Below are 21,223 nucleotides of genomic sequence, written 5' to 3'. Positions count from 1 at the left end.
TCTCCAATCTATATTATCTATTTTTTCCTATTACTTTCTATTTAAAAGACTCTCTAGTCACTCTGACTTAAAATAAACTTCTTATGTCATGACCAAGATGTCTCTGTTGTGCACAAACCACTTTTTTTTTTTTTTTATTTCTTCTAAGTTAACTTTAGTTTAGCTTTTGTCAAGAAATTACTTACTTTAGCAAATGCTTTTTAAACTACTTAGCAATAGGTAAAAATACTCAGGAGTGTGAAAAAGTCTCAGAGAGGCATAAAGAGCATCTACCTTATCTGATATGGTACACCCACCAATGTTTGTCATACCCATGTCTTTTGTGCAATGTGGTCTTGATGAATAAATATTTTCTTGAAGTAGTCTCTGCATATGCATAAGCTGTGGTGCCTTTGCACAGACAATTAGTTAATTTACATGATTTACAACTTGTTTCTATCTTTTTTGAAAATAGAGAGAAAAGATCAGTAAAACCAGATAAAATAAAACAACTCTAGGATGCAGTCTGATCACAGCTTTCTGTCAGATACAATCCAAAGCACCAAAAAGCTGAATATTCTTCTGTGTAAGAGTTAAAACACTTTTTGCTTCCTTTTTGACAGGATGAGACAGTCTTAACTGAGTATAGAAGAAGCACATCTGTCAATCATATCTCATCCATCATAGAAGAGAAACAAAAAAGCCAAAAAAGTAAGAAGTAATGCCTATTACTAGCCATAATTGCTTCTATTGCACATCTTATATTAATATGTCTATGAGAGAGAAAAGATCAGTTTTCCATTATGTGTGAATGAAACATTCATTTTACCATTTAAAAAATATGCAAATATCAAAGGGAACCATGCATATTGAAATTGATTCATGTAGTGCATGTATTTTTACTGTTACTCATTTTTGAGTGAATCCCATAAATGAAAAAGCAATGAAAACAGTAGTAAATAGGGAAGTTCCAATATACACACTCCATAAATTATATGCAAAAGTTATAGACTATAAATACAGAATATATATAGTCTGAAACTATTAGACAACCAGAGAAAGTTTTGAAATATATTTTCTTGAAAACTCTATTGGGACATAGGCAAGGATGAAAAAATCCAGGGTAAAAAAGAAAAAAAATCTAGAGTAAAAAATAAAAATCTAAGTGTGCCTAGGGAAATATATATACACCCACATAAATATATATATATATATAAACTGGTTATTTGAATCATCTTAGTTGCTGACCTTGTAATGATCACCTAGGTATTCTCTCACTCTCCCTCCTTCTATATGAAAAGGAAAGAAAATAAGGTGACAAAGCTCCTAGATTGATAAGGACTGGAGAGATGACTTACCATTTATTGTAACAGGCAAAACAGACTTGGCATGTGTAAAATAATAATTTACATTCATGGAACTAGGAATAGATTTTAGGCCAGCTAGAAGCAGAAAGAAAACCTAAATTCACACTTCACTCCTCTATTTTAAAATGTTCTACCTCTGTGTTTTACCCTGAAAATTTCAGATTGGGTGAGAGGGAGGGATCATACTTTGCACCAGCTACTCTCTGCTGCTCCTTCCTTCTCCCACTTTTCCCCTGCTTCAGTGTAGGTCCTCTTGATGCTGTAGAGTGAAACTGCTCCTGCATGGGCTTCTCTCCACGCATCACAATTCCTGCCTACAGCCTGCTCCTGTAGGGGCACTCCATGGGCTGCAGCACCCTCAGGGCATATTCACATGTTGCAGCAATGGGTCTTTCCCAGGCTGCAGTGCAAATGTCGGCTCTGGCATGGTTGTTTCCATGAGCTACTGGCAAATACCTGCTCCACCATGATTCTCTTCAGGGGCTACCACTCCAACAATCTCTGCTGCAGCACTTCGAGCTCCTCTTCCCTCTCCTTCTTCAATGACCTTGGATACTATCTGGTTTCTCACACTTCCTTCCACCCTCACTCCTTTCTCTGCTGAGCAGTGTTTTCTGCTCTTTCTTAAATATGTTTCTACAAAGGTGCCATCCTCTTGAGTGAGAGGCTCAACTCTCCCCTGCAGTTGTTTGGTTGGTGCTGACTCAAATGTGTTGTTTCCAGCATGGAGCACCTCCTGGCCTGCTCTCACAAAAGCCACTCCTGCAGAAACCCTTCTAAACAAAATCTTGGCTCCTACACCAAATGAAAGCATGTGGCTCTTAATACAAAGAAATGTACCTTCAAGTGTAAAAAAAAAAAATTATGTGGATTAAATCGTTACTATTATTTAAAACAAAGGAAGTGCCTGAAGCTAAACTAGAAAAAAAACAATTACAGAGCATAAGCTTACCATGATTATTGTCATGTGCATACCTCTACATAGTCAGAAAGCCTAGCTGATCCCTATAAGAGTTGCATAGGCATGATCCATGTCTGAGCAGGATGTATGAAATGATAGAACCCTTAAAATATGACACAGCATAGTGTAATGTGGGAATCATACTGCATGCAAATAGAACATCAAAAAATGAAGCCATTACTCTGACAGACTTATCTGTCAAAGGTATATGTATAATGTTTCTTCTTATGAATATCTAATCTATGCATTTTCAAACATCTCACTATGAAATATTATTATCTTTTGAATATAATTTTATGATGTTTTCTACAGGTCATTTAATTTCTTCTTCTCTTCAAATGGAGAAAAGTGTAAATCATGTATGTTTCAGGAGAAAATATTACCCAACGGTAGCCTGTATTAGCATTGGCAACAGCTGATAATCATTCAGATTTGCAATATCATATTTTCATATCACGATCTGCATTCTGTAGAGCTGGATTACTTATTTTCTGGCTTTTTGGTTCTGTAAAGGAGTTTGGAAGCTAATATTCCAGCTAGAATTACTCCTTGTGTGAGACTTTCATGGATTTTCAACAGAAAAATTATGAACAATACTTTCCTTATGTAATATGACACATTTTTAGTTATATAGTACTTTAAGTTGCAAATAAAAAGAAAATCCCTGTATTCATGCATAAGTTGAAAAGAAGTTTCTATAACGTTTTGGAATGTTTTTTGACAATTGAGTAGTACAGTATTAGAAGCCAGATAGCCTGAAGGAAGTTTCATGCCAGTCTTTTTTCGTGCCAGGTGTTCTCATGAGACCAAATGCATTTAAAAAGATCATATCCCAAGATCAGATTAAACTCTGGCAAAAATCTAAAAAAGTTAAAATCAATTCAATACTTTCTGCAAAGTGTAGTCAATATTGTAAACTCTGTTCATTGTTTTGCAGATGTAGTCACCTTCTACAAATAGGTTTGCTGACCATGGGAATCTGCACAGCACAGACTTATATACATGGATCCACAGTCATTGGATCATGGCATGGACATGGATCTTGTCCACAGCCATTCCCCATGAGAACATAAAACTATTAATGAACTTCAGAGGATGAAGTGAGCAGTATATTTAGTACCCTGTGGTTTTGTACCATAGAATTCTACTATTGCATGGATTTTGAAATTTAAAGACAAGTCATGCCAACTTTCACTGTAGAACTTTGCACTTTGAAGTTTGGTGCACTATTTGGTGAAGTTAGGTGCACTATTCAAATGAGACTCAAATATGCAGATTACATAATTATACTATTCATTCCAAACTGAGGGACAGATGATATTCAGGTAATGTTAGCTTAGCTTGCAGTGGCTTTCCAGATTTATCATCCACACTTCACCTTTAAACTTCTTTCGACATTTTGTTAATGGTTTTTTCTAATGCACTGTCATGTAAGCAAAAATTATGTGCTTTTCAGAATGGATTTTAAACAACTGAATTTCTGTCATAAATTTTCAATATACTGACTTCAGAGGTTACCTAAAAAAAGATGAGTTTCAATGATGTATTACCCTTTCCCCTATAATTAAAAAAACATTTTGAAAACATACATTAATATTTATCTCACATCTTGAGCTGGTCCATCCTGGTTCACAAGAGCACTGATACCCATCAATGAGATCTATGCATCTGAAATACAAAACAGTGTTATTGAGGTGAAGCTCTGTAATTCTAGATTTAGCACTAGCAGCATCATTCCATGCATTTCAAAATAGTGGTCTGAGGTAGCCTACTGTAATCTATAGTACTTTTCAATCATTTTATAATGAATTTCAAATGTGTATATTATGGGTGCTGAGGCATTTTCTAAGGATTCTGATTGTCACATTAGAAGATATCTTCCCATTTCAACTGTTTTCATATAACAGCTAAAGATTTGCTTTTAAGTATATTAAACACTAATTAATCCTCATTTACTGAATACTAGTTATGGTAATGAACAAAAATGCATGAGAAATTGAGATAATGCCCCTGTATTACATTAGCTTAAGGAGGCAGCATCTGTCATCTTTAAGTGTGCTTGTACTCTTACTTTATGGAAGAACATAATTAAAAGTATATTTATCAAACTTCCCATATCATTAAGTCTTAAATATTGTTTGTTAGGTACATTATCGTGGAGATAATAATAGTTAAATAAAAATAGGCACCTTCCATGAAGACAAGGACTTGGCAAGCATTCATTAACGTTTATCTCGCAGTTTGTTCCAATGAAACCTCTCTTACAGTGACATTGGTAGGAACTGATGCCATCAATGCAACTTCCATTGTTGAGGCAAGGAGCAGACATACATTCATCTATATTTGCTTCACACCTATCACCTGTTTAAAAATCCAAAAAATGCAACTAAGCTTTAAATTGTAAACTCAAGCCAATTAACAGTATAATTATTAATAATAATATTATCACATAATTTTAGTTGCATAGATTGCTCACATAGTTCATGATATTCATCAATAAAGAATATCCAACCGGAATAACCTATAATGTAAATATCAAAAAGGATGGTTACACTGATGTATATAATGAAAAATTATAAATATAAAGTGATGACATCTGTAATTGTAGCAAGGCAAGAATGCTTTAAGAGAAATTGAAATTTCAAGGTTAAATTTGTTACACAGTTATCAGGAAGTCGAATAGCACAGGTTTATGGGAAGAATGCAGAACTAAAATGATACGTCTTGGTGGTGGTCTAATTTCTCAAAACTGAAAAGCAAAAGCCTTTGATAAATGATGCAAGACATAAAACCCTTTGAAATTGTCTTTTCGAAGACATTTGCTAGGAATGATACACCAAAGTGTGGACTTTTATGCTTGTAAGTGCCACAACTTCCATCTAAATATCTTAAAATATTAGTGTTTTGCAAAATACTAATTGACAAACAACATGTGCCTAGGTCTCTTTGCAGACAGGTACGGTGCACTGCCTGGGAGGGAGCTAAGCTCCACACAGCCAGTTGCTTGCATCCACAGTAGGATGGGGGGAAAAAACAAAAGGTAAATGTGAGAAAACTTACTGGTTGAGATGAAAGTTTATAGGCAAAGCAAAAGCCACACAAGTAAGCAAAGCAAATCAAGGAAATTATTGCCTGCTTCCCATGGAATTTACTGCTTCCCATGGCAGATATTTGGCCATCTCTGGGATCTTGGAGATGGCTGCTATTTAAATCCAGAATTTAAAAGAGAACACTCTGGAATGAGTTAAAGCAATCATTGTCAATTATTCCATATTCATGTATTACAATCTAATCTGTTGAAAAATAAAAAAAATATATTTCCTTTGCAAATTTGTGCCTAATTTATTCAAATTACATATATCATGAGATATAAGTAAGATTAGATTCTGCCAAGTAAGACTGATTCTGTTGAAAAGAACAGGAATGCCTTGTAATGGTGTTTCCATATTTTCCTCCTTCTCAGAAAGCTTTAGCATTATTAATAGGAAAAATGAACCTTAGCCCTGCCAGTGCTAAAAGATTCAGACATTTCTAGAGGGTAAAAGTCCATTTTGTCATTCCCACCCTAGAAAGAATTTTTGAGATTTGCTGTGAAAAACTATCACCTTTTACAGTAATTATAGTACAATGGGTTTAAAGATGAAAATGAATACATGTATCAAAGGAAAATTAATTAAATTTAAAAAATTAAAACTTAGAAAGGGGTTTCAAAGTATAAATGCTAAAAAAAATCACTTCTCAATATTAGGACCTCATGTGTTCTTGCTAAAATGCACAAACTCAAAATATTTTTGGTAGTTCTTACAGAAAATAATTTACATGTTAAATTTCTTCTTTAATTTCAGCATCCACATTCTAATACCCCCTGAACAATACATCCCTAATATATCAATAATACATCCTTAATACATCAATAATACATCCCTAACAATAATCCCTACGATCAATAGATTAATCCCTCCTGATATGAATAAACATTTTCATTTAAATTATTACCATGAGCAAAATGCACTCAGTTTACAATTTGTTGCAGTGTAGACACAAAAAGGCTGGCAATTGATTATGACTGTAACTTAAACATGCTGTCATTCTCTTCCAACGTGACTGTCATTTAATTTGAAATGTCTTCTTTTTTAATCCTTTTTCAAAGTATGAAAACTTTTAATTAAAATAATCTTGCTGAATACAACCAAATGTTCTGTAAAATTGGTATGAGACAGACTATAATAACATAGAACAAACATTTTGCTTAAAATGTCACCTGTAAACTTTTTCATAGCTCAGACTGTGCCAGATGTATTAGTGGGTTGAAAATACCTCTTTGAGCTCTGCTTTAGAGACTGTACTTACGTTGCTGGAAATAATTCCTCCACACATCAAAGAAAAAGGAAAAGTACCTCACACATACCATGTGGGGGGCTTTAATGTATTGATGGCAACCTGGATGCTCCCCCACATGTCAGAATGCTGCAGGAGGGCAAGGAAATGCCATAGATGTGAGAAGAGTAATACAGACTAATAAGAGTGACACTAAGATGAAAAGAAGACAATTATTCTCCTACTCTTTCAAGCCATCCATTCATGGGAAGAATCAGTCTGTCTCATATCTTAATAAGGAAAACTCAACATCCTTTTCTAATTCCTGCTTTATATTCAACCAATGTCGCAACTGGCAATGCCTCAGCCTTTCTTGGAGCTCATTTGTACAATTCTACAAGTGCATCCTAATCCAGAGACTTTCACATCTTCCATCAAGACTTTCACCTGCATCTTGAATCCTGTGTTCAGTGTTGGGCCTTCAACTCCAGAAAAAGACAACAAAGCTGGTGAAGGGCCCCAAACACAAGTCCTATGCGTCACTGAGGGAGTTGGCGTTGATTAGCCTGGAGAAAAAGAGACTCTCAACTTCCTGAAAGGTGATTGTAGGGAGGTAGGGGTTTGTCTCTTCTCCATGTAACAAATGGCAGAATGAGAAGAAGTGGCCTCAAGTTGCACTAGGAGGAGTTTAGATTGGATATTAGGAAAACTTTCTTTACTGAGAGGGTGATCAGACACTGAAACAGAGTGCCCAGGGAAGTGGTGGAATCACCATCCTGGCATCTGAAGTTTGAAAATAGATATATTCTGGCTTGTTTACTTCTTATCAGACTCATAAGAAGATATAATGGAACTTATAAATATAATAGAACTCATAAATATATTCTTATATAAGTTTATATATTATAAGAATATATAAAACCTCTTTATACCAAATGTAATATTACTTTATTATTAGGGTAAAAGATTGAGGAAGATAAGACTCCTCAATTCTGTTTCTTTTTTCTCTTTTCTTTTTTGTTTTTTTAATAGGAGATAATAAAAATATTTGAGTGCCATTTGAGAAGATGAAAAATTCAAGACACAAATTTATGAGAATTGACTAGTTTGACAAACAAAAAGGAATAACACAGAATTTTGTGCAACAATGAAGTTAAATATGTTTTATCTGGAAGAGAAAAACATATGCATGATAAAAAAGCAATTGATTGCTGTGAGCATACTCAAAAATGGAAAAGAATATTAAATTAGCATGCTATACTAATTTATACGTGATATATTAAAAAAAAGGAAAGTTGGTCTTTCTCTGGTAACTGAAATATCAAATCCAGAAACCTTCACATCTATATATCTATATATCAATATCAAATATATATGACCTATATATCAATATCAACTATTATAAGACAATTGACAACTACTTGTGACTATTCCATGATATTTCATATTAGACAGATGTGAATCAAAAGATCAATTAATAGGTTTATCATATGTATAACCAATAATAAAGCCAATTATGTATATTTTTAAAAAATCTATAGCATAAATCTAAGGAATGAAAATTAACAAACATGAGTAGAAATACTAAAAAAAACCGTATTGCAGAGCATATTCCAGTTAGAGAAATAAAATCAGTTATTTGTTAAATAATTTCTTACAAATCTAAAACCGTGCTTAAAAATAGTCACTGACTGCAAAGAGCAAGTACTAATTTTGTCACATTGACCTTAATTTTGTGAAAAGCATATGGTCCTCTCAAAATCATTTTAGCATTGTCTCATTAAGCCTGTTATGAGCAAATAATCTGTTAACAAAAGTTTTCTATATGTAGTGATGGAAAACTACGGATAAGGTCACTGAGCATGTTTTTGTTGATTTCATCTTAAGTAAGATTTATTATAGCTTAGTGATTAATACCAGAGATTTAGATTTTCTATTTCCATTTTACTTTGTGTCAGTAGTAGACTTATTTCAGGCACCTATACCAAGTCAAATTAAATTGGCCCTGATTGGATTGCAGTAAATTTAAAAAGTTGCCACCTATTTTGAAGTATCTTTTTCTTTGTTTAGACAAAGTTGGATTTCCACTACAGAGAACTTTACAAGATAAGACCACAAGAAACAAAGTAATTAAAAAAATTAAATTAATTTCCTTGGTCTGAAACTTTGACATTTGTTTTCATGAAATATCAATTTGGGATCTCAGATACATATGCATACCTCTTGAGAACTGTATCGTCCCATTTAATTTAAAAATGAATACAAGAATCAGAGGGATAAAATATAAAAACATCACCTGTAGCTTGTACTGTTATTTAGGTATTTGAACGTTAGACTGGAGCATGATTTCTTTCTTCTCTTTGCTGAAGGAACATGATACTGATGCTTTCTTATTCCCCTAGTCTTGAGCTCTGCTTGGGTTTCCCCAAGTAGACAAGGTGCAATGGACAAGGTGCAATGGTTTTAAACTAAAAGAATGCAGATTCAGACTAGATATAAGGGAGACATTTTTTACACTGAGGGTGATGAAGCACAGGTTGCCTAGATCTGCTAAGTACCCCATCCCTGGAAGCTTCAAATCCTTGCTGGACAGGGCTCTGAGTAACCTGATTGAACTGAAAATGTCCCTGCTCATTTGCAGGGGGGTTAGACTAGGTAATCTTCAAAGGTCACTTCCAACCCAAACTGTGGTTCTCTTCATTTATCAAGGGACAACCATACCTGAATAATCTGGTTGCCTTTTATGATGTAAAGACTAGGTTGTGGAAGAAGAGCTGGAGCTCTTTGCAGTGTACGTCACTTATTGTGGTGGTGCTTAAATTCAATTCCAATTGGGTTTTCACTGCTCCAGTTTGGTTTTATAATTTGTGTTTTATAATTTTGTAATTATTACTATTGTTTAAGATGGCCTCTCCTTCCCTCTCCTTCTCTCCTTCCCTCTCCTTCTCCCCTTCTCTCCTTCCCCCAGACTTTCCCGCCAAAACCTTGGTTGTCCTGGTAACCTTATCCCATAATAGTTGTTTACCACCTTTCTGTTAAGTGTCAATCTTTAAGTTATATAACTTCCCCACCCCCTCATCATGTATTCCTCCTCCCCAAGTTACTTCTTATTGGTTCAAAAGTTGTGCATCCCCTCATTATACATTGGCAAAAGGTTGTAATTGGTCCCACGCAATCCCACCCCTGTAACCCACTCAATAAAAAGCCGTGCCATTTCGAGGCCAGCGTCTCTCTCCGGAGCGCTGCCTTGGGACCACGCATCCCTTGGTTGCACACCCTGAGAGTCCCGCCTTTCTATTCTGCGCACTATCCGCACTGTGGTCGAGTTTGCCCACGCCTCTGGCAAAGTGGCCCCTGGATGTAGTGGCGGCAGGGCTGGCCGGAACTGCACCCATTGGAAAGCCGAACCACTGCAACTTATCATGATTTTAGCATGACTTTGACACTGTCTCCCAAAATATTCCTGTACATAAGTTAGAGCTTTAGAGTCTGGAAGGGTGGACAACTAGACTGGTAAAAGGTTGGTTGTGGAGGAGGCCTGTTAAAAAAGGAGTATCCTCAACTCTGCCAATGAGGCTTAGAACACTGGAAGACTTAAGACTGGTCTTTAGTCAAAACATGAAGAAAGAAAACTTTTCATGTTGCAGATTCTTCCATGTCTTTTGTTACAAGGTCCAGCTCCCTACTGAGAAATAGGTCCACCTTTTTTATTGGCCTTCATTTTGCTCCAAATATAAATAAAAGGCTTCCTTTTGCTTTGCACATTTTCTCTATTCTCAGCTCTAGTTTAGCTTTCCGTTTCCTAATTTCAAGTCTACACACCTGGGCAATGACTTAATATTCCTCCTAAATAGCCCTTTCCTTTCACTGCTCCTTTCACTTAATGTGTGCTTCCTTTCTGCATGTGAGTTCAGTCGGGTGTTTCCTATTCATCATGTTGGCCATACCTTGTTGAACACTCTCTTCCATGAACAAGGAGGAGCAGCAATGGAGCAAAGCTGCCACCAGACTAAGACTTAACTGTTTAAAGTATGTCTTAAAGCTCTACTTAGTAGACCATAAATCACTTTGAGAAGAAGAATGTTTGTGTCCTGACCTTGGCTCCCAGGAGAGACAGCTAGCAGTCCAGACTTGTCACTTCAAGTCAAATACTCAATGAGTATTATAACACAATAACCTTACTGTTCTAGATTCTTTCTGGCCTAGGAAATCTTTGCTGAATAGTGTTCAAGTCCAGCAAAAGTGCTGCCTCCTTTCCTCACAAATCAGACAAGACATTATAGCACCTCTCAGGAAAAAGCATAAAGCAAATTTGTGCCCTTCTTATGGTGCATTCACCAAACCTAAAGTTTCTTAAGTTCCCCAAACTTACATAAATGCTCTAATATTTAAACTAAAAGACAGACACCACAAACTCTGCATTTAGTACAGAAATGCAGATGTCAGACTGCATTTTGAATTTGTTTTCAGTGTGGCAATCATTTTTGACCTCTTTATATAGAAGCTGCCTCTTGCTTTAACATCTCAAGGAGAATGCCATTAGATTCCTCCCCTCTGACTAAATAAGTAGTCACTTCAGTTAGTGCAATTACTCTTCTTCCACTGGATATCAATAGCAAGAAATGCAAGCAGAGGCTTGGGGAGAGCAGATGAAATCACTACCAGAGCTGACTGACAGTAGAAAGCTGTAAAAGCAGCTAGGAAGGTCAAAAAGATAAAATAAACTTCTCTTCCTTTTAACTGATTAGATTTTGTGGGACTTTTTTTATTGGGTCAACCTATTGTATGAAAAGTGGAGCAGAGTTCTCATTGTCATATAGACAAGATGAATAGCAGGTTCTGAGGCTGATGATAAGAAAGACTGGCCCTCAAAAATGACGTACAAGATAAAATACAAGCTGAGTTATTTAAGTCAAGATTTTGACTTCATTTAACATATAACTTAAGTACACAGTCACTTCCAAATGTCAGTTTGTATGCATCTCATAGAGAACATACGACAGAAAGGGCAGATCTGTACTTAACAGAATAACTATTTAGAGCTAAGGAATAATTACTGCTCTGCAGAAATGACTGAAATCAGTGACTTCATGGTACTTAATCATTTTTTGGCATCTTTTGGATTATGGCCAGTAATTGGCAGTTTGAACGTGAATTTTGAATTTGTATAGCTCATTTTAACACATATTTTAGTCACTGAAATATTATTTTTAATATTGACTGGAAGTTAGAAAGTGTTGATAGAGGAGCTGCAAGGCACCTTCTGTGAGAAGAGACCAAGGATTGCCTTATGACAAACATAGTTCCCTCATTTAGTTTAAAGCCATTCTACCTTGTCCTATCATTATTTGATATTTAAAAAGTTCCTCTGCAGCTTTCTCTCAAGGCCCCAGTACATACTTGAAAGCTGCTATAAGGTCTCCCTGGAGCCTTCTCTTCTCCAGGCTTAACAATCATGCCTTAAGTTTTAGCTTTCATATTTTTCAGAGTCTGTGCTGTAGGTGTGTAGGTCTGAGCTCATATTAAGTGCTAGTAAGCTCTCTTCACAGGGTAGTTAGACAAAACAATCCTTTTCCAGCCTGATACCAAGGACAACTGTTAAAAGCTTCAGGTCCAAAAAGTATAAACAAAGGAAAACTGAAGAGACCAAACAAGGAGGATGGAACTTCATAACTATAATCAGACAATTAACCCTAACATGCAAATGGACCAAAACTTGTAAAACTGTGAAACCTTGTGTGTGGTGGTGCATGTTTGAGTTCTGTTTTATTTGTTCAGGTTGTGTGGATTTGTTCTGTAAAATGTTTTGTTCCTTGTACCCCCTCCTGTTCTTCTCCCTTGGTTCATCCCCAAGTTGTTTGCCCAGCAGTTGTCAATTTTCAGTTTGCCCCTGCAGCTGTTAAGTGCCAATCATTTGTTATATAACCCCTGGTCTTGTCCATCACTCCGGGGCCTCTCCCTGCATCCAGAAGGTTCCTGGAGAGGCATCAAGTGATTGGGCAGGATCCAGGCTTTTCCCTCTCAGTTTCTTATGATTTGATAAGGTATTTGTCTGTTAAGAGCCACTCTCTGCTTATTCCCTATTGGATTGTTGCTGTACCCATCCCTGAGATCCATTCCGCTTTATAAGTTGCCTCCCTCAGATGCTCGGGGTCTCTCCTGAGGCAGAGCTCTGAGGTGAGGATCCCCCTGGTCCCATAAACTTGGATTGCCCAGCCTTGGTGGAGTCCCGTCTTTCTCTCTCCTGTCTTTGCCGCGTTCCTCTCCTGGTCAGTCAAGAACCGCAGTGTTGCCGCGGTGCCAGGGCTGGCCGAGCCGAGCGACACTGGCCCCGCAACACTTGTGACTGGTCATCCATTTTGTGGTCCATCTTGGGTGTAGGCCTGGCCAAGCTCTTGTACTGCCCCAGATGTATCCTTTAAGGCCTTTTAATAAATACCTACTTTATTCTTTAACTCTGTCTAGTCTTTGTTCTAGGTCAGCCTCTGTAGATGTCACCAGCCCCAACCTTTTTGGCCTGTCTTCTCAGAAGAGGGGTTCCAACCCTCTCACCATTTTTTGTGACCTTCTGCTGGACTTATTCCAAAGGGCCTGTGTTGTTCTTGTGCTGGGACACCTGAGCTGGACACAGTATTCCAGGTGGGGGCTCACAGGAGCAGAGCAGAGAGGGGAAATCACCTCCCCCAGCCTGCTGGCCTTATTGCTGTTGCTGCAGTCCATAGCACGGGTGAGTTTCTGGGCTGCAAGCACACACTGCCGTGTCATGTTGACCTGACCTCCTCGTCAACCAATGGTTCCAGTTTGGGATGGTCCAGAACCACATGCAAGACCTCGCACTTGGCCTTGTTGAGCTTCATGAGGTTCCCGTGGGCCCACCTCTCCAGTGTGGCCAGGTCCCTCTGGATGGCGTCCCTTCCCTCCAGCAAATGAGCTGCACCACACAGCTTGATGTTGTCCCCAAACTTACTGAGGGTGCACTTGATGTTACTTTCTATGTCGCTAACTCATGAGTTTTTTCATCTTTACTTTCTTTTCTTATTTTGTTGATGAGAGGGACTGAACGAGAAGCTGGGATGATCAGCTGGCAGCAGGACAAGGCCAACCCAACACATTTAAGAAGACCTAAACACTTCAGTCTCTCAGAGATCTTAAAATTGTTTTCTTGACCTCAAATAAAGAAAACCAGAAACTAAAGTCTTAAGAATAATCAAGTCTTTTGATGAAGACAGTTCAATTTGGTAAACCTAGAAACTTTTCAAATTAAGCAATTTAAAATTAACAAAGTTCTTGAGTCAAAAAACTTGCATTTTTATTAAATCCATTTTACAGCAGAGTTGGTGACCCAGACACTTACGGTTTATATTTGAATATAAAATAAATTTTTCATTAACATGAAAAATTATTTCACTTGAAGCATATCCGAATCATCCGGGTTATATTTTGACATAAGATTGTTCAGATAGCAAGATTTAGAAGAAGTGATTAACACCAGTCATGAAAGTGACCTTCAGGGCAAGAAATTGTGTTTAATTACTTATTCCTTTTAAAATTTCATACTGAGCATCTGAAGTGAAATTAATATCAATATTTAATTAATTTTTTAAATATCAGACTCAATGAAATATTTAGATTTTTTTTTCTAATTTTATTCTTTACATAATTGTGAAGGAGCGCACATTCAGAATGCAATGTCAGACCACTTTGTATCAATGAATTTGTACTCCTAGATCATATTTTGCTTCTAGTTTTAATTTGCTGATTAAATTCAATTTGATTTATAATTCCACAAGCAGTCATGAAAGTTTCACTTGTTCACAGTGTATCTTCAGATTCCCTCACAAAGAACCTTGGTAACCTATGAAGCCAAAATAATTGATTTGATGTCCTTAGATTATGAAAAAAATTCCTGTATTTATAGAAACATTTACAAAATCAAAGGATTCTGGAAACATGTAGAGAAAAGCAGACTCTGAATATGACATATTTCAAAGGCTATCTTAGTGTAAAGAAGTTTATGGAAGCGTGGTGTTTTCTTACTCAAAATATCCTCTATGCACATTAAGTCTCATAGTTAGTACATTATGAAGCAAAATTTTTAGTTGTTTGTTTCTTTAGATTTGAACTAAAACCTCTAAGCACTAACATTCATTACTCCAGCCACCAAATGGCTGTTTAGACAAAACAGGTGAGGCATTTTCCATTTTATGTTTTCCTATCTAACACTTTGGTATCACCGATGTACAAGCAATATGCAGTAACAGCTATGATCTTGAGTTAAGAGCTATTTTACTTAGGACTTTCAGAACTGCTTTATGAAATCACTTTACTTCTTATTTTGCTCTAGGAAAAAACCAGTTTCTTTCATGCCCAGATCACCAAAGTTATATTCTCCAAAGTATCTGGTGTAAGGATTTTAACCAGGGTGCATTAATGATATTTAGAGCTTAGGAAAACCATTCTTGCTGTCAGTGAAATCATGACAGAATACACCTGTGTGTTTTTACTCTGACTAGTGATCATCTTTTTAAAGAGTCTTTGTGATGTGCAAAGCATTAGATTTTATATCAGCAGTGTGGATTAAAAGCTATATTTTAATAGTTAACAAATTATTTCTAATGTATTTCTGTTAAAAATCTATTTAAAACTAAATAAAATTATGAATAATGTAAAATAAATCCAAAATAGCATAAATTCATGGAGAACTTAACATTTTAAGAGATATATGTCAAAATTTTAGAGGCAGCAGAGCAGAGATCAGTGTCTAAAGAGTGCCTTCTCTAAGAAAGTAAATTACACAATGACCAGAAAAACATTCAGAATATCTAATAAAAGGTAGTAATTTTAAAACAAGATTTAATGAATAATTTTAAATATATTAACCTAATTTGGCCTAACCAATTCAATGTATTTTAATTTGTTTCCACTTTCCATTAATTTATAAGTGTATAATACTTTAATACTTGATTAATAAAGTTTTCAGTATATTAAAACATCTCTTTTAAATTCAACCAATCATTGAGAACAATTCACACTGTGCCCTGTCTTTAAAGGGACCTAGTCTTTGAAATAAAAGTTGTTCCTAAATTACAGCTAATTGGAAAAAGAATCGCAAAAAAACCTGCAACAAAACCCAACATCTTATCCCGTTGGTTAAATATGTCAGAGAAAAGAAAAAAGTCAAACTGCTTTGTCAATACTGAAGAATCAAGACAAAAGCACACCTGCAGATTGCTCGTTCCTTTTCAAGTTAGAGTCTCCTAAGTGCTCACGTTGCAGGTGTCTTGTCTTTCATAAATATAACAGAAAATTCTTACAGAAACGTGTACATAAAAGTTAATACAATTATTTTAACATTTATTCATTAAAAATTACATCTGCAGTACCACTGCCTAATAAACAGAAGATTCTGTGACACTCAAGAAGTACTACTTAGAACACAGGCCAGCTGAAGAAAATATTGCAGGGGGAGTCTTTGAAAGAATTAGGCAGGAAAATTATATTTTTAAATTTTTTTCATTTTTGTGCTGAAATGTCAAGGATAATTTTGAAAAACAGTGCACAAGTGATATGTGGGGTAAGATCTGTGGTGAATGAAAGAAGGATATACACCTATATAGAAATTCCCAAAACTGTACTTGTTCTTTGTTCTGTAGAGAATTAAATTCCTCTTAGTTCAGTGGATGCAAATTGCGTCTTTTTTTTATCTTGTATATTATGTGGCATTCATCACAGGCTGGAATAGATAGGAAAAAATATTTTATGCAGAAAAAACTGCATAATGATTCAACTTGAGGAAACAACCACAAATATTTCTGCAGATGTATGATCACATGTGTTTTCCTGTAGCTTAAGATGGATCTATCAAAACATTGGGTATGAACTAGCTCAGCAGCACACTGAGCATTTAAATAAAAGTCAACATCATTTTAGGGAAATGTTATTGCATCTCTACCCAGTGAATATTTTGTCATGACTCTGTAAAAATGTAAAGATTAGCACTAAAGGCAATAGTGTCAATCCAACAGGTCAAAAAGTCAAGGTGTTTCTATGGTTCTGTACAAATGCAAAAGACAAGGTAGCATTTTATTGTTTGCGAAATTTACTCTATATCTATAGTAATAGTTTGTTTCCTGGCTGGATCAAAAAATAATACACATTAATTTTCTTTGTACTATACAATAACTCATTTCAACTGAATGTATGGGTGATTAAAGAAATTATAATTCAAGTCTTAATAGAAATACTATTGAGCTACTTTGAAAGACTTAAATAAAATTCTATTAAGTTAGTATTGATTTATCCTCCAATAAGGAGGTTAATTTTTGTTCTCGCTATAGTATTAAAACCATGTAAAACCTGTGAAATAAGCTTCTTGGCTGTGGTAAAAAGTAGATCATACCTGTGAATCCAGGTAGACAGAGACACCTATAGCCTCCAAGTCTGTTGATGCAGCTTCCTCCATGTAAACAAGGCAAAGTTTCACACTCATTTACATCCATCTCACACAGAGACCCATAGTATCCAGGTGCACAGTTACAAATGAATCTTTAGAAAAGGGAAAAACAGGTATGTCAATGGAAGTAAGAATGAGACCTATTGCAATATTTTAAAACCATATGTATCTCTTGATGCCAAGTTGGTGTCCCTAATCCTCATCCATATTAAAATAATTAACAGAGTTTTCTCATTTCCATGTTTCTGAAGCAAAGAGGGTGATTTACTTTTTGTTAAATTAATAGAAAAAATGGCACAGTAATTTTTAACTAAAGGTATAAGACATGACTGAAGGGTTAATGATCTTCTGGCACAAGTCTCTGAATAACTTGAGAAGTGATGCTGAATAAACACAGGGTTTGTAACAATCTAACTCAAGATCAATTTTCTTCTATATCAGTCTTTTTCCAAATTAAAAAAAAATGTAAGGAGGAAAAGAACAAGTTGTGCAGAAGACATTTTCCCTTCTATCTTCTTGTATGGTCATACAAGAAATAAAAATCCGAATCAGTAGCATCTGCTTACTTCATTTTAATTTGTAGTAGGGTGAAGGTCCCATCCTTGTCCCATTCAAACAGTGAATTAACATAAGGAAATCAGGGAAGCTTTTCATTTTGTAATAACTAACCTGTTTATGAGATCCAGGCAAGTTCCATTGTTCTTACATGGTCTTGATAAGCATTCATCAATCTCCACTTCACACAGGGTCCCTGTAAAGCCATGTTGGCAGGAACACCTAGCAAAAAGGTTGTCACTACATTACATTTTTAAGTCATTATAAAGATTCTGGAAAAATATGGCAGATGTTGAGAGGTATTAATTAAATGGTACCAAAATCATGTTTGCTTTTCACTGGTAATTGCAAAGGGCAATACTTTAACAAGCCTCAAAAGTTACAGTGCCTGAAGCCCAGTAAATAAGACTTTTGTTATCACCAGCTGAAGGCCACAGGCATTGTGCTGACTCCACTGTACAAGGGCTTACTTAGAATTTGCCTTGGCCTGAGCTGCTTTTCACTTGTTTTGACACCTGCCCTGCAGCTAACTGACTGATGCCTCTCATGCTATAACTTCAGCTCTGGAATAGCATCTATGGTGAGGTTGTGAGACACTCATATGACCATGGTGTTACAAATAATAGCCTTTTATGTTCCACTCCTGAAGGAGAGGATGACATCCAGAGGGACCTGGACAACCTTGAGAAATGGGCCCTCGGGAATTACATGAGATTTAACAAAACCAAGTGTGAGGTGCTGCACCTGGGTCAAAGCAACTCTGATAGCAGCACAGGCTGGGGGATGAACAGATTGAGAGCAGCCCTGCTGAGAAGGACTCTGGGTTGCTGGTGAGTGAGAGGCTCCAAGAAGGCCTGAGACTGAAGATGAGAAAAAACTCATTGTGAACATCATAGTTCTCCTGACAAAGACTTCCAGATGCCAGTGACTTGCAGTAAGACTGCCAGTTCTTGAGGAAGAACAAAATCACTGATTGCTGGATGCACACAGATATTGTGAGGGAAATCATAATCAAAAAAACATAATTGCAAGATTTCTTATATAACAGCTAAAACCACATAGGTTTTCCTATCAATTTTAACTCAAATTGTCTGTACTATTGTAACTGGACTAACAACAACTTGACTTTGTTAAATTAGATCCTTATGATTTTAATTAGCCCAGCAATAAATTACTGGCATCATATTTATGGTATATATGTATTACTTTTTCACACAAGAAGGTTTAGACTATAAGTAACTGTCAAACACATTACACCCCACCCCCCCTTCACTGAAGGTCAGCAAACATTAGATGGCCAAGTACCAAAGGAAAAGCTAAATGGTAACAATCCGTGTATCATGTTTGTCAGTCAAGTAATTTTCCTGACCTGTAGTGGTTGACCCCATCCACACAGAGACCTCCATTCTGGCATGGATGGGAGATGCACTCATCACTGTTAACTTCGCAGTAAGTTCCCTCAAATCCTGAAACACAGATTTTATTAACTGTGAATGAATGAACTCTACTACTTAATGTGAATAAAAGTGTCACAGATTCTCATGGAGATTTGGCTATCTGAGCCCAGGACTAACTCAGACAATGAAAGTGCCCAGCCTGTGAAACCTCAGCTGCACTCAAAGCTGTTTAAGAAAAGCCCGTGAGAAGCAGCAGCAATGGCTACCTCGTTGGAGCATTTAAGCTGAAGATCATTGCCCTTGGTATCTGACTGAGTTGTGTTGCAGCTATGGCCAATGCCAGCTGTATAGTATGCTGACTTTGGCCTACAGACAGGCTCCCTGGCTTTGCCTTGGATCTGCCCCATTCCTTGTAGCCTTCAGTAAGAGAACATCATCCTCTGCTGTTCCTGGACACAGTCACTGGAGCTGCCTTGCCTGCCTCACTGATATACTGTTAGTCTGACCTTTTCTTCTGAAGGAGCCGGCCCTTACTGCTCACTGACCCTAACATCAGGACTACAAGTAGAAGTAACCCTGAAAGAACTTTCTCCAACTATTTTTGTTCCTTAGCTTAAGCAAATTTCCAGACAGTATATGAAGTTGTCGCTATTGTACACCACAACGACACAAAGACTCTGACTTCAGAAGGATGAAAAAGTGACTCCTTTATTCTCAGAAAATGTTTCTTTGTAGTATTTTACACAGACCAATTTAATTGGTGACAAGAAGACAAACCTCTTCAAACACATTGGTCAGACTAGAGGAACATCAAAAAAAAGTCCCTCCTAGTGGAAATATGTAAACATTCTTGCCGTTACCAAAACGTGTCTCTTGTTTACAGAAGGTTCCCTGGCAAAGGAATTTCAGAAACCAAAACATGTCAGGCACGAACCAGGGCTGCATGAAGTCTCAGCATACTTTAATGAACCACAGAGAACAGATTTGGATAGAGCATCTGAATAAATATACTGGGGAAATGTAACCCATTTTAAAGGACTAAAAAAGCTTTCTTAGAGAGTGTGGGATAAAATCAGAAACTAAAGCTAATTCAGTAATTAATATATTAGAGAGAGTAGTGGAAGTCAGAGGAGTCATATTTATTCAAAGAATTCAGTAGCTGAGAAAAAAAGCCCCAATTGGTTTTAATATTTAAATGAAGAAAAAAATATTACTAAGATCTTATTTGCTCAGTACACCACTTGCATAATACATTTGCCTGTGTAAATGTTCCGCAATATGTACTAAAACAAAATAAGACACTTACGTGTCCTAAGTGATACATGAACCCTGTTTCTTCTCTTAGACAGCATACTATGTCTTCTAACATTTGCATAAATAGGTGTTCTGCTAAATGCATACTTGTGTTAAAATTGTATACATATGGTGGAGAAGCTATAGCTACTTAGTTGAGTTTTACACAAATTCAATATAATTGTTTTCACTTGATGGAGAAATAAAACCTGGAACATTTTTCAAACTAGCCTTTCAATTATAGTCACACTATTATGATGTTATTCTTTCTTTTCAGAAATTTCTTAAGCATGAAGTATACCCTCATTTATTTCCTATTTGTCTGTGTCACCAAAAAACCCCAACAAAACCAAATCAAAACAAAAAAAGGACAAAACAAAACCCCACCAAAACCCCCCCACCAATCCCCCTAAAACACTGTAAAAGAATTGTCATAATAGCAAGAAAAACTGTCTCAGTGTACTGTTTTGAAGTATATCCCTCAGCACAGGCAAATTTGCATTCTGAATGTCTTAGTTTATTATGTGCAAATGGGCCTGAACCAGAGTGAACCATCCAAATATTTTCCTTATCTGTAGCATGTGCAATCTGCATCTTAATGCTGCTGAACCTTCATCAATCCCTGCCTGTAGTTTGATTTAGGAAAAGAAAAGGTAGAAGAACAGTAAGCTAGTAACCACAGACCAAGTTAAGTACTAGGTTGTGTTAGTAGGCAGAAGTCACTGACACACAAAATATTCAGGGGGTGTTTGATACATGCCATTCAGTGCCATTGAGTTAGAGCAAATAAGATGACAACACGTTTCTCTAACTCTGGTTTAATTAAGAAACTGGAGGGCATGGTAATGTAAGATACTAGGACTCACAGGACTATTTGTGTCAACTGCCTCATCTGTAATTT

The 21,223-nt window shown here is 36.3% G+C and overlaps 1 protein-coding gene across 1 annotated transcript in view; it reads right to left on the bottom strand.

Annotated features, from left to right (window-relative positions):
* EYS (eyes shut homolog) overlaps positions 1 to 21,223 on the bottom strand; it is a gene marked incomplete at both ends in the record, with an annotated part of 727,941 nt that overhangs the window by 421,631 nt on the left and 285,087 nt on the right. Inside the window, 5 exons of the mRNA XM_083857640.1 lie at positions 3,897 to 3,975; positions 4,497 to 4,668; positions 17,024 to 17,169; positions 17,747 to 17,854; positions 19,002 to 19,098. Of these exons, the coding sequence (XP_083713766.1) occupies positions 3,897 to 3,975; positions 4,497 to 4,668; positions 17,024 to 17,169; positions 17,747 to 17,854; positions 19,002 to 19,098 (602 nt within the window). The remainder of the gene's footprint in view (positions 1 to 3,896; positions 3,976 to 4,496; positions 4,669 to 17,023; positions 17,170 to 17,746; positions 17,855 to 19,001; positions 19,099 to 21,223) is intronic.

Source organism: Zosterops lateralis (genome assembly GCF_965231275.1).
Source record: "Zosterops lateralis genome assembly, chromosome: 3".
Lineage (NCBI taxonomy): Eukaryota > Metazoa > Chordata > Aves > Passeriformes > Zosteropidae > Zosterops > Zosterops lateralis.
The sequence above is the reverse complement of the archived record's forward strand: the minus strand, read 5'-3'. Positions and strand labels throughout refer to the sequence as shown.